We start from the raw sequence: 12,973 nt of genomic DNA on the forward strand, positions 1-12,973 counted from the left end.
TACATCTTTTACCCTGACCCCGTCCGTACCAGCTCCCCTGTCTTATGGTTCAGGCTATAGGAAGAGTTGCTGAAAGCACGGTTGTTCTTGGGTTCCGTAGGCATCAGTACCCCATCCTTGAACCAAAAGTATTCAGAAGGTGGGGAACCGTCTGTCTCTGAGCAGGTCAGCACCACTCGGGTCCCGATGGTAGCAGAGGCGGGGACACTGATTGTAGGCTTGGATGGAGGCACTGGGGAGGGAGAGAAGGTACTTGTCACAAGAGCAGGAGGGCTGCCTGAAGGCCAAGTAGCATGACACTCCCATCCATCAGCTCTAGCCTTCCTTCCTTACTACGCCCTTAGTTTCCCCTAACCAGGGGCTCGTTCTTCTCTGACAGCACCAGGACTCTGAACACCCCCCTCCCCAGCCCCACCGCCATGAGCATTTTCACCATCAGCGAGCTCCAAAGCTTAGCAGAGCCTGCTAAGGGTTTAGGGAAGCAATTGATTGCAAGCCCACACAGAAGACCTGTGGCACGTACCAAGCACAATGAGCTGGACAGTGACTTCCCCATAGGTGTTGCCGCCTTCTTCAGAGACCATACAAGTGTACATCCCCGTGTCTTTCCGGGTCACAGAATGGAAGGTGATGCCACTGTCCGAAAAAGTAACTCGGTCCTCATAGGAAGCTACCAGGACAGAGGAAGCAGGGGCAGAGTGAGCTGGAAAGCTAAGAGAAGCTGGTGACGGTGGCACCCAAGGCACAGGGGGGGCTCTCTTCTTCCCCCAGGAAAGGCGACGGGAAGGCCCTGGGGACTTCAGCCCCAGGGTGTGCCCCCTGCAACCTAGGCAGCCACAAGGAGGTGGAGCGACTCACCTGTGATCTTGTTGTTATAGCAAACGAGGCTGGTGATGTCGCCATGGGCAAACTTCCACTCCACGCGGGGAGAGGAGAAGCCGGAGTAGGAGCAGGACAACTTGGCAGCTGCAGACAGGATCAAAGTGAGTGGGAGGAAGAAACAGCAGTAAATGGAGAAGCTGGGGAAATGGCCCCAAACCACAGTCTGGGCTGGATGTTCCCCAGGGGTCTGCACCGGCTTACCTCTCTTCCCTCCAACTCCCGCCACCCTCCACAGCCCCTCCCAACTCACGTTTATTCTCAGCAACTTGGACTACTGGTTCAGAAGTTTGCACTGCACCCCTGCCCAATGCCAGTGAGCCTGAAAAGAAGAAGAGAGGTGGGTCCATCAGGAGTGGACAGAGGAATGCTGTGGAGAGGGAAGAGCATCTAGGGCTGGGACTCTCCATGCTGAGATTCCAAGGTCAAGGGATTCAAGAGATTCACGTGCCTCTCGGATCTCACACTTTCTCACCAATATTCTAAATATCTTTTAAAAATGCTTTTTGCTATAATTGCAGGCTAATCAATCAATGCAGGCTAATGATTAATGTTTTAATCAATGGAAATAAAAGATTTCCTTCTAATGCAATTTCTTTATTTAAAAAAATTTTTCCCTAGGCTTCCCTGGTGGCGCAGTGGGCGAGAGTCCGCCTGCCGATGCAGGGGACGCGGGTTCGTGCCCCGGTCCGGGAAGATCCCACATGCCGCGGAGAGACTGGGCCCGTGAGCCATGGCCGCTGAGCCTGCGCGTCCGGAGCCTGTGCTCCACAACGGGAAAGGCCACAACAGTGAGAGGCCCGTGTACCGCAAAAAAAAAAAAAAAAAAAAAAATTTCCCTCTGTGACTCCCAATAATCTAATCAGATTCCTCCTAGTCCAAGAGCAGCTTTCTAAGTGACATTTCATGGTTCAGAGAAAGCTTCTCAGCAAATAATTGCAGTCACTTGTCAGACAATCCTGGCAGGAAGCCAGCAAAGCTGGAGGCAAAGGAGGGAAGAAAGGGAGGAGCAATAATAGGATAATAATAATAATACATTTGTAGGGCCTTTTGTGCTTTTTAAAGTGTTTTCACATACAATTATATCATTTGATCCTTGAAACAAGCATGACAGATCAGCAGGACAAATATTATCATCCCAGTGTTACATGAGGAACTAAAGTAAAGAAATGTGCCTAAGATCACACAGAGGGATCTGGACCAGAAGTGGGCTCAGATCATCTCATTAGAATCTCCTTCTGCCCAATGGAGAAGAGAAGGAAAATGTGGTGTGTGGTGGAGGTGGAGAGAGGAGGTGAGGAGAGGCAAGGCTAATTAAATAACATGGTGGGAGAGAGGCAGCAGGGCTCACAGGAGGGGCCCACACATCCCAAAATAAGCACCAGTGCCAGAGGATTCTAGGATGGTGTGATATAGTTACCAACCTGTACATACACAATTACTCTCATTCATGTTTTCAAAGCTCAAACTCATGAACGATGCTTTATTTATAGCTTTAAGTCAAAGTCCTGTCTTCTTTAGATAAATGCAAGTGTACTTTTTCATTATTAAATTACCCAAGTAACTGAATATGGTCTCTTGACCCTGAACCTCCCTTTTCTTATCTGAAACATGATGGGTTTGAACTAGATGTTCTCTGAAATCCTTTAGGTTCATTTTCTTTTTCTTGTTTCTTTCTTTCTTTCTTTTTTTTTTTTAAACCTGAAATATTAAGTGGGGGGCTTCCCTGGTGGCGCAGTGGTTAAGAATCCACTTGCCAATGCAGGGGACATGGGTTCGAGCCCTGGTGTGGGAAGATCCCACATGCCGTGCAGCAACTAAGCCCACGAGCCACAACTACTGAGCCTGCGTGCCACAACTACTGAAGCCTGCGCGCCTACAGCCTGTGCTCCGCAAGAAGAGAAGCCCCCACACCGCAACAAAGACGAGCCCCAGATCGCCGCAATTAGAGAAAAGCCCACAGGCAGCAGTGAAGACCCAACACAGCCATACATACATACATACCTACTTACATAAATAAATAAATAAAATAAAAGATTAAGTGGCTGATCCAAGTTTTCATAGCTAGGAAATGGCAGAGCTGAGATTAGCATACAGGTCTCTCCTATACCTCTTTTTTTCCCTTATTATAGCATACTTTTATACACCATGTTGCTTTTCAGAAAAGCCCCTAGTGTAATGGAGGCAAACTATGTACTAAAATATGATTCTTTTAAAAGTCAGGTCCATTTTATCTAGAAATTATTTCTAATCATATTACTTTGTATCTGTATATTTGGCATTATATTTCAAAGTCAAATCTATAATCAGATGTAATAACAGATACAGAAATTAACCCAAATAGTCTTTACTAAATTGAAAACTGAGGACATGGAAGTCTCTAGCTCTCATCAAGAACGCTGACAATTAAATGCTTTGATTTTTTGCCCAAGTCAACTTTCTCTGCTTTGATGATGGGAACTTTGTTTTTTTAAGATTCTCGAATTTTACAATTTGCTACCTGTGATGTACACCGAGATGTGCAAACCAGATCTCTCTTCAGGAATGAAGGACTTTTTGTCTCAGCTGCTGGGACTGCTGCCAGAAGAAGGCCTGCAGCTATCAGCCCTCTCTGAGGATACCCAGAACACTGCCTTGCCCAGGGCCATGCCTCCTACCAGGCAGCAACAGGGTCAGGGCACAGGCATCCAATGCCTGATCAATGAGAGGGGGGGGTAGTTCCCTGGTGACCTAGTGGTTAGGATTCTGGGCTTTCATTGCCGTGGCCAAGGTTCAATACCTGGCCAGGGAACTGAGATCCAGCAAGTTCCACGGCCAAAAAAAAAAAAAAGGAACCAGCAAGAACTGACTTTTGGAAACTTCCCTGGTGGTTCGGTGGTTAAGACTCCATGCGTGCTTCTACTGCTGGGGGCTCGGGTTCGATCCCTGGTTGGGGAACTAAGATCCAATGTGCCACGTGGGACAAAAAAACAGGGAGGGAGGACACATATAAAGTCCCATCTCAAAAAAAAAAAAAAAAAAAGTCCCATCTCTATCTCCCCAACTCCCCACCTTGGGACAACATGAAGGGCTATTTCTGCTTCAAAGGCCCCTGTGCAGTAAGCTGAGGCCTTGTTGGGACTACAATGCAACTCAACTTTTTCCTCTGCCCAGTCCTGCTTCCATAGGTGTGGATCCCAAGAACACTCCCTAATAAATGTCTTGGTACAATAATTGACATCTCAGAGTCAGTTTCCCAAGAACCCAACCTATGACACCACCCAAACGAAGAACAGCTTGTAATTAAACTAAAAACTAGCCTTTGAAATAAAGGGCCGCCCAAAAGAAAATAAATAAATAAATCGCAGTCTATGAATTTGATGATTGTTTCTGCCTCACTTCTAACTTCAGCTGAAGTTATTTTTTTTTTTTTTTAAAGAAGATGTCAGAGGTAGTAGTTTATTAATTAATTAATTTATTTTTGCTGTGTTGGGTTTTCATTTCTGTGCAAGGGCTTTCTCTAGTTGTGGCAAGCGGGGGACACTCTTCATTGCGGTGCACAGGCTCCAGACGCACAGCCTCAGTAGTTGTGGCTCACGGGCCTAGTTGCTCCGCGGCATGTGGGATCCTCCCAGACCAGGGCTCGAACCCGTGTCCCCTGCATTGGCAGGCAGACTCTCAACCACTGCGCCACCACGGAAGCCCTGAAGTTCTTTTTTGAGTCCTCTCAGATTATCAGATCTAAAACATGTGCAGGAATGACATCACCACATATATATGCAAACATATTGGGCAACTGGCATCTTCCCCTTCTCATTAATTCTGACTGCTATTACCTAGTCCAGGCTTCTCTCCTCTTGCTTAAAATACAGGGCCCTTCACCTCAGGGCCTTCCCACCTTCCTCTGATGCAGGACTGTTGATGTCTGCCTGTGGCCTGACTGCAATACTCAAAACTCTCCTGTGACTGCATCTCACACCATGAGTCAAGTTCAGCCTCCCCACCATGTCCTTCCTTCCTAGTGACCCCAGGACACCTCAGACATCCTGATCCACGTTCCCCTTCTTGTTCCTGAACAAGCCTCTGGATCCAGACTGCCTGCATTCAAATCCCAGCTCTGTTACTTATAATCTGTGTGACCCAGGCAAGCCACTTAGTCACTTTGAACCTCAGTTTGCCCACTTGTAAAATGGGGATAATAAAAGTTTCTATGTCAAAGGGCTGCTGTTGAGAGTTAAACAAGCTAATACAAATAAAGTGCTTACAAGAGTGTCTGACCAAAAAAAAAAAAACAAACAAAAAAAAAAAAGAGTGTCTGACCAACAGGAAGCACCAAATAAGTATTATGTCTGTCTTATTATTATCATCATCTGCCCATAGGTCCTTCTGTACATACTTCTTTTTCTGACTTCAAAGTTTTATTCAGTAAGACATATAAATATATATAAATACTGCCGGAAAAATGCTTACATTCCAGCCCACTAAACCATCTCTCCTCTATCACTGTAATTGCCTTGGAAAGACTTGACTCTTTTCTAGAGCTTGGTGCAGTGGTTAAGAATCTGCCTGCCAGGGCTTCCCTGGTGGCGCCGTGGTTGAGAGTCCGCCTGCCGATGCAGGGTACGCGGGTTCGTGCCCCGGTCCGGGAGGATCCCATGTGCCGCGGAGCGGCTGGGCCCGTGAGCCATGGCCGCTGGGCCTGCGCTCCGCGGCGGGAGAGGCCACAGCAGTGAGAGGCCCGCGTACTGAAAAAAAAAAAAAAAAAAAAGAATCCACCTGCCAATGCAGAGGACATGGGTTCGAGCTCTGGGCCGGGAAGATCCCACATGCCGCAGAGCAACTAAGCCCATGCGCCACAACTACTGAGCCTGCGCTCTACAGCCCGTGCTCTGCAACAAGAGAAGCCACCTGTGCACCGCAAGGAAGAGTAGACCCCTCTCGCCACAACTAAAGAAAGCCCAAGTGCAGCAACGAAGACCCAATGCAGCCAAAATACATAAATAAATAATTTATAATAAAAAAAAAAACTCTTTTCTAGAACCATCATGTATAGAGCAGCAGAGCTGAGGGTTTTCTCTCACAACACCCACAATTTCCCCACCCATTCTCCTCATCTATTTTATATGTTCCCTTACCTCATCACAACCTCCCTTTTGCACTTAACCTTGGACCTATACTTGGCATACTGTACATACCAATGTCCTACTAGTTAACATGGTAAACAAAAACAGAAGGAAATTTCACCTTTTCCATCGTGATGTTTAATTTACTCCACGTTCACAACAAGAAAAACTACAAAGTCAAAGGCATCAATAGATTTTTTGGAAGGTGCGTGGTGAGAGGCTTTGTGGAGCGCGAAGGTGCTGCTATCACTTCCAGTGGGGCTGGCATGACCACTGTGGGCTCGGCAAATGAAGCTCCTGAAATTCCAGACAACGTGGGAGACTAGCTTCGGGGAGTCTACCGCTTTGCCACCGATAGAATTGACTTCTGGAGGAACTTTTCTCTTGTTGTGGAGCACGGGCTCTAGGTGCACAGGCTTCAGTAGTTGTGGCATGTGGGCTCAGTAGTTGTGGCTCGTGGGGCTCTAGAGCACAGGCTCAGTAGCTGTGGCGCACGGGCTTAGTTGCTCCACAGCAGGTGGGCTCTTCCCGGACCAGGGTTTGAACCTGTGTCCTGTGCATTGGCAGGCGGATTCTTAACCACTGGGCCACCAGGGAAGCCTCTTCCAGAGGAACTTGATCCTTAATTTGGGACTCTTTGCTGCCGGAGTTTGGCTGGCCAGGAATTTGAGTGACATTGACTGAATGGCACCTCAGCCTGGGTTGTAGCCGTAAAGATACATGGAACCCCTGTGCTGTACTCGAACCTTCCATAAACAGAGCTTCCAATCTGTGACCATCACAAGACTTGCCCTGATGGCAGCTGAAGTTTGATTCAGATGGGCACCTTTCTTTCCCTGCTTGATTTCCTTTTCTTTGCTGAGTTCACTCAGAACACCCTTTTCTGGTCAGCAGGCAGGCTTCAGCTAAAGTGTTGTCCTCTGTTCTGTAAAGTTCTGTACATAGTTCCAAAGTTTCTGCAGGGGATGATCTTTGCTCTTGTCCTGAGGAAAAATCTAATGGTATTTCAACAAATAAAGACTGTACACAAAGACAAAAAAAAAAATAGACTTTTTGGCCCTTTCATGTACAGAAAACCTTCACTCAATCTTACACCCCTCTCTAGTGACAACCCTTTCCTCCCTTTCTCTCTAAACTTCTTAAAGAAGTAGTCTACACACAGTTTCCAGCCCAACATACACATTCACTGCTCAACCTACTGAAATACGTCTTTGGCTCTCACTTTGAAATTAAAATGGATTTTACTAAGGTCACCAATCGTATTCCTCAATTCTAAGATACCCTGATTATAAGATATAACATCAATTTAATAATAGCTTCTTGGGGGAACATGATATTAAATATGTACATGGGCTGTAAGTCGCATCCCAATTTCCAAAACATTAAAGTAGTTTTATAATTAAAAATATCCAGTATTTGCTTTTTCAGTTACCTCCTGTGGCCTTTGTGAGATGTTTGACCCTACTAAGCACTTGCCTCCTCAAGCCACTCCACCCCCTGGGTTTCTGCGTTCAGCCCTTCTGGTCCTCCCCCCACCTCAGGGTTATCTTATTCACCTCCTTGAACTTTGCTTCTTCCTCTGTCCATCCCTTGATATTAGTAATCCCCAGCATTGCATGCCGTGCCCTTTCTCCTCTCCATATTCTCTCTAGGAAATCTCAAATACACAACATTCCTCTACACCAGTGTATGGCCAGCTCCAGATACTACCTTTTGCCTGAGCTGCAGACTCCTATGGCTGTGCCTCCTGACGGTTCTACTTGGACTTCACACACCCCCTCCTGCAATCTCACACTGCTCATCATTTCCCACTACCTCTCGCTTCCCCTCCTCTCTCCAGGTTGGTGGTATCACCATTTACTTGGTCACTCACTCTAGAACCTTTTAAGCCATCACCATCTTTCCTTCACTCTAGTCCAACACCAAGCATTACAAATGTCATCTCCCAAATCTCCCTCAAACTTGGCCCCTCCTCTCCACAGACCCACTGCCACTTTTTAGTACCACCGCCATCTGAAGAATTGCATTTGGTCTCTCTATAGGTTTCTCTGCCTTGTTTAATTTTGACCCACTCACATCCCTCCCTCCACCTCACTGCTAGAGAAAGAGTTGACATTTATTGAGCACTTACTATATTATATGCCAGGCACTGCTATAAGCACATCACATGGATTTAATTCCTACAACAACCTTAGGAGGTGGGTGATACTGTTATTATCACCTCTGTTTTCTACATGGGGAAACTGAGGCCCAGAGCAGTTAAGTGGTGGTACAGAGTCAAATCAAGGCAGTCCAATTCCAGAGACTGGGCTACACTGTACAGCCTTCTAAAACGTGCAAATCTAACACTTGCTTCAAGCTTCCAATGATTCCACATTACCTGTAAGATAAAATCCAAATTCTTCAGCCAGGCAGGAGTTCTAGCACCAACCGACCCGGTGATAAGTTTATCGTCTTCACCACGCTCCCTATTCTTGCAATTTACCCTCCAGCAATACAAAACTACTTACAATTCCCAGCAAAGACGTGCAGTTTCACAACCTCTGCCTTTGCTTATGCTATTCCTGTTATACGGAACACCCTGTCCCCTCTTTCTCCACCTGGTCAGCAGGTATTCAAACACATTACTTTGCGGGAAATGACTTACCCCACCCCCAATCCTCACCACAGACAAGTTAAGGTCTCTTTCCTAGGCTTCCACTACCCCATGCAAAACACTGTCAAAGCACTTCCCACATTATAATGACATCATCTATGCGCCTATATCTCTCCCTTATCAGGCAGTAAACTACCAAAGGAGCAGGGATAATGTGTCAATCTCTCATTCTGAGTTCTCAGCACTTAGCATAATGCCTGGTACAAACTGACATTGAACAACATAGAGCCTTAACAAATTAGGTCAGAGCAGACCATTCATTGTAACATCTACTTGTTAAGGTTTATCTACAAAGATAAGCCCATTTTTCAAATTGGCAGATGCGCTACACCCAAATAAAGAAAAAATAAACTTGGGACTTCCCTGGTGGTCCAGTGGGTAAGACTCCACGCTCCCAGTGCAGGGGGCCTGGGTTCGATCCCTGGTCGGGGAACTAGATCTCGCATGCGTGCCGCAGCTGAGAGTCTGCATGCTGCAACTAAGAAGTCTGCATGCCACAAGCAAGAAGTCCCCATGTCATAACTAAGACTCGGCACAACCAAAATAAATAAATATTTTTAAAAAGAAGAAGAAAAAACAAACTTGATTCAAACCCAATCTTTAAAATATTTTATTACTAGCATCAGTGTTTTTTTTTTAAAAAAAATGTTTAGTTCTCAGAAGAAAAACAAAGAGCGTTCTGTTAATCTTTTTTTAAATTTAGCTTCACAATTTAAGAATTAAGTGTTTTTAATTTGCTTCATAGTTATGAAACAGAATTAAAGTTCTCTGCACATGAGTGCTTTCCACCTGCCATTTTGCAAAAGGGCCTCATTTCTGCACCTGGGCTGCAGTGTGTCTGTAGGTGTCTGCATGCACAACAGTAGAGTCTGGTTTCTTACAACCAGTAGAAGTGTGCAGAGCCAATGCAAGGTCTGCACACATTTTAGACCTTCTAATGCAAGGTCTAAAATGGGCGGAGGGGGGAAATGGGGAAAAGATGAGAATCCATTTACAACACCCCCATTTCTTTTATGATCACAAGAGCAACCCAAGGAGACACCTGGCTAGATCACTGCTCTTTCTGCAGAATCTTCAAAATGGTTCATGGTTTTTACAGATTGAATTGTATTCCCTCAAAATTCATATATGAAAGCCCTAACCCCCAGTACTTCTGAAAGTGACTGCATTTGGAGACAAGCCCTTTAATGATGTAATTAAGTTACAGTGAGGACCTTAGGACATGTCCTAATCCAATCTGATTGGTGTCCTTCTACAGAGACACCAAGGGTGCTCATGCATAGAGGGGATGACCATGTGAAGAGGCAGCAAGAGGGCTGCCATTGTAAGCCAAGGAGAGGCTTCAGAGGAAACCATCCCTCTAGCACCATGATCTTGGACTTCTGGGCTCCAGAACTGTGAGAAAATAAATTAGTATTGTTCAAGCCACCCAGTCTTTGGTATTTTGTCATGGCATCCCAAGCAGACCAACACAAAGGTTTAAATTGGGCATCAGCTGTGGACATTCTGGTTGAATCTCCAGCCACTACAACCTTGACTCAAGTATGCACAGTGAAAGAATCAATATTCTGCACAGCAAAGGAAATCACCAACAAAATGAAAAGGTAACCTAGAGAATAGGAGAAAATATTTGCAACTCACTTATCTGACAAAGGTTTAATATCCAAAATGTGTAAAGAACTCATACAATTCAATAGCAAAAAAACCTAAACAATCTGTTTTAAAAATGTCAGAGGATCTGCAGACATTTTCCCAAAGATGACATACAGATGGCCAATAGGTACATGAAAAGATGCTCAACATCATTAATTATCAGGGAAATGCAAATCAAAACCACGATGAGATATCACCTCACACCTGTTAGAATGGCTATTATCAAAAAGACAAGAAATAGGGAATTCCCTGGTGGTCCAGTGGTTAGAGCTCCGTGCTTCCACCGCAGGGGGCACGGCTTCAATCCCTGGTCAGAGAACTAAGATCCCATGATGCACAGCACGGCCAAAAAATAAAAAAAGAAAGACAAGAAATAATAATTGTTGGTGAGGATGTGGAGAAAAGGGAACCCTCATGCAAAGCTCATGTTGGTGGGAATGTAAATGGATACAACCACTGTAGAAGACAGTATGGAGGGTCCTTACAAAGTTAAATATAGAACTATCATATGATCCAGCAATTCCACTTATGGGTAGTATTTATCCAAAGAAAATGAAAACACTAACTCAAAATGCTACATGCAGCCCCCTGTTCACTGCAGTATTACTTACAACAGCCAAAATAGGGAAATATCTTGAGTGTCCATCAATAGATGAATGGATAAAGATGTGGTGTGTATATATATATATATATATATATATATATATATATATATATATACACACACACACACACATATACAATGGAATATCATTCAGCCATAAAGAAGAATGAAATCTTGCCATTTGTGACAACAGGGTTGGACCTTAAGGGCATTATGCTAAGTGAATTAAGTCAAACAGAGGAAGTCCAATACCACAGGATCTCACTTATATGTGGGATCAAAAACAAAGAAACAAAAAAAACCCCAAGCTTACAGATACAGAAAACAGATTGGGTGATTGCCAGAGGTGAGGAGTGGGGGGTTGGGAGGCGAAATGGGTGAAGACGATCAAAAGGTACTAATTTCCAGTTATAAAATAGATAAGTCGGGGCTTCCCGGGCTTCCCTGGTGGCGCAGTGGTTGAGAGTCCGCCTGCCGATGCAGGGGACACGGGTTCGTGCCCCGGCCCGGGAAGATCCCACATGCCGCGGAGCGGCTGGGCGCGTGAGCCATGGCCGCTGAGCCTGCACGTCCGGAGCCTGTGCTCCGCAACGGGAGAGGCCACAGCAGTGAGAGGCCCGCGTACCTCAAAAAAAAAAAAAAAAAACAACAAAACAAAAAAAAATAGATAAGTCATGGAGATGTAATGGGCAGCACGGTGAGTATAGTGAATAATATTGTATTGCATATTTAAAAGTTGCTAAGAGAGTAGACCTTAAAAGTTCTCATCACAAGGAAAATAATTCTGTAATCATGTATGGTGATAGATGTATATTTATTGTGGCGATCATTCTTCAATAACTATAAATATTATATTATTATGTTGTACACCTGAAACTAAAATAATGTTGTATGCAAAATATACCTCAATAAAATAATTTTTAAAAAATCAACAGAATTCTTGAAGACTTCTCCAAGGTTTGTCCTATACTTTTAATTAATTATATCCAAATTCTAGACACATGTTACTGAGCATGACCAAATGAATAAAATAATAGCATGAATAAAATAATAGCAGCTAATATTTCTTTTTTCTTTTTTTTTTTTTTGCGGTACGCAGGCCTCTCACTGTTGTGGCCTCTCCCGTTGCGGACCACAGGCTCCGGACGCGCAGGCTCAGCGGCCATGGCTCACGGGCCCAGCCGCTCGGCGGCATGTGGGATCCTCCCGCGAACCCGTGTCCCCTGCATCGGCAGGCGGACTCTCAACCACTGCGCCACCAGGAAGCCCCATCAACTAACATTTCTTGAATACTATGTACCAGATACTCTTCTGAGCCCTTTATAGGTTTAATTCATTTAAGCCTTGTAATAATGCTATGAAATAAATATTATTATTGCTCCCATCTTACATGTGAGTTAATCGGGGCACAGAACTGAAGTAATTTGCTCAAGTTCACAAAGCTAGTAGGAGGCAGAGCTAGGATTCTAACCCAGGTAATCTGGCTCCATGATATGATACATTACACAACTATGTAAAACAAAAACAAATAAAAATAACCATATTGCCATCGCAAAGGTCAAGGTAAATCAATTTGTTCAGGCATAGAAATATGTCCAAAATGTAAAAACAATATGTAGAACATGACCCTAGTTTTACAAATAATAAAAATAACCCGAATATACACATAAAGGAATCTCTAAGAATAGACTCCAAACACTTGACAGTGCAGATTATCTGAGAGATGAGGATACAGGCAGCTTTTCTCTTCTATGTTCTACATTTGTGTAATAAACAAGTATGTATTAAGTGTTTTAATTTAAAGAAAAAAGAGTGGGAAGGGGAATAAAAAGGGGAAAAAAAATAAAGATCACAAGAAGCAAAGGAAAATAAAACAAAGCAGGAAAGGAGAGGCAAAAACAAAGGCAAAAAGAAAGGAAGGATGATAAAGAATAACAGGAAATACCCAAATACTGACACACCAGGAAGCACAGAGTGATTAAATAAGACTTTAAAGGTGAAATGAAGTAACAGATGAGTAAGAAATAGACTATTACACTATCAAGATTCTGTCTGTGAGTCTGATAAATTCCAAGGAGA

At 44.3% G+C, this 12,973-nt stretch overlaps 1 protein-coding gene across 11 annotated transcripts in view; it reads right to left on the reverse strand.

The window, feature by feature from the left end:
• Positions 1-12,973, reverse strand: part of F11R (F11 receptor) — a 43,936-nt gene that overhangs the window by 3,253 nt on the left and 27,710 nt on the right. For all 11 annotated transcript variants that reach the window (XR_004350409.1, XR_004350402.1, XR_004350408.1 and 8 more), the window contains exons 2-5: positions 1,133-1,201; positions 859-966; positions 524-670; positions 30-232 (exon numbers count right to left, since the gene is read on the reverse strand). Coding sequence is in view for 8 of the 11 variants with exons in the window: in XM_032635249.1 (XP_032491140.1) it covers positions 30-232; positions 524-670; positions 859-966; positions 1,133-1,201 (527 nt within the window). In the remaining 3 variants the exon portion in view is untranslated. The remainder of the gene's footprint in view (positions 1-29; positions 233-523; positions 671-858; positions 967-1,132; positions 1,202-12,973) is intronic.

This window comes from Phocoena sinus, chromosome 1 (genome assembly GCF_008692025.1).
Source record: "Phocoena sinus isolate mPhoSin1 chromosome 1, mPhoSin1.pri, whole genome shotgun sequence".
NCBI classification, from domain to species: Eukaryota; Metazoa; Chordata; class Mammalia; order Artiodactyla; family Phocoenidae; genus Phocoena; species Phocoena sinus.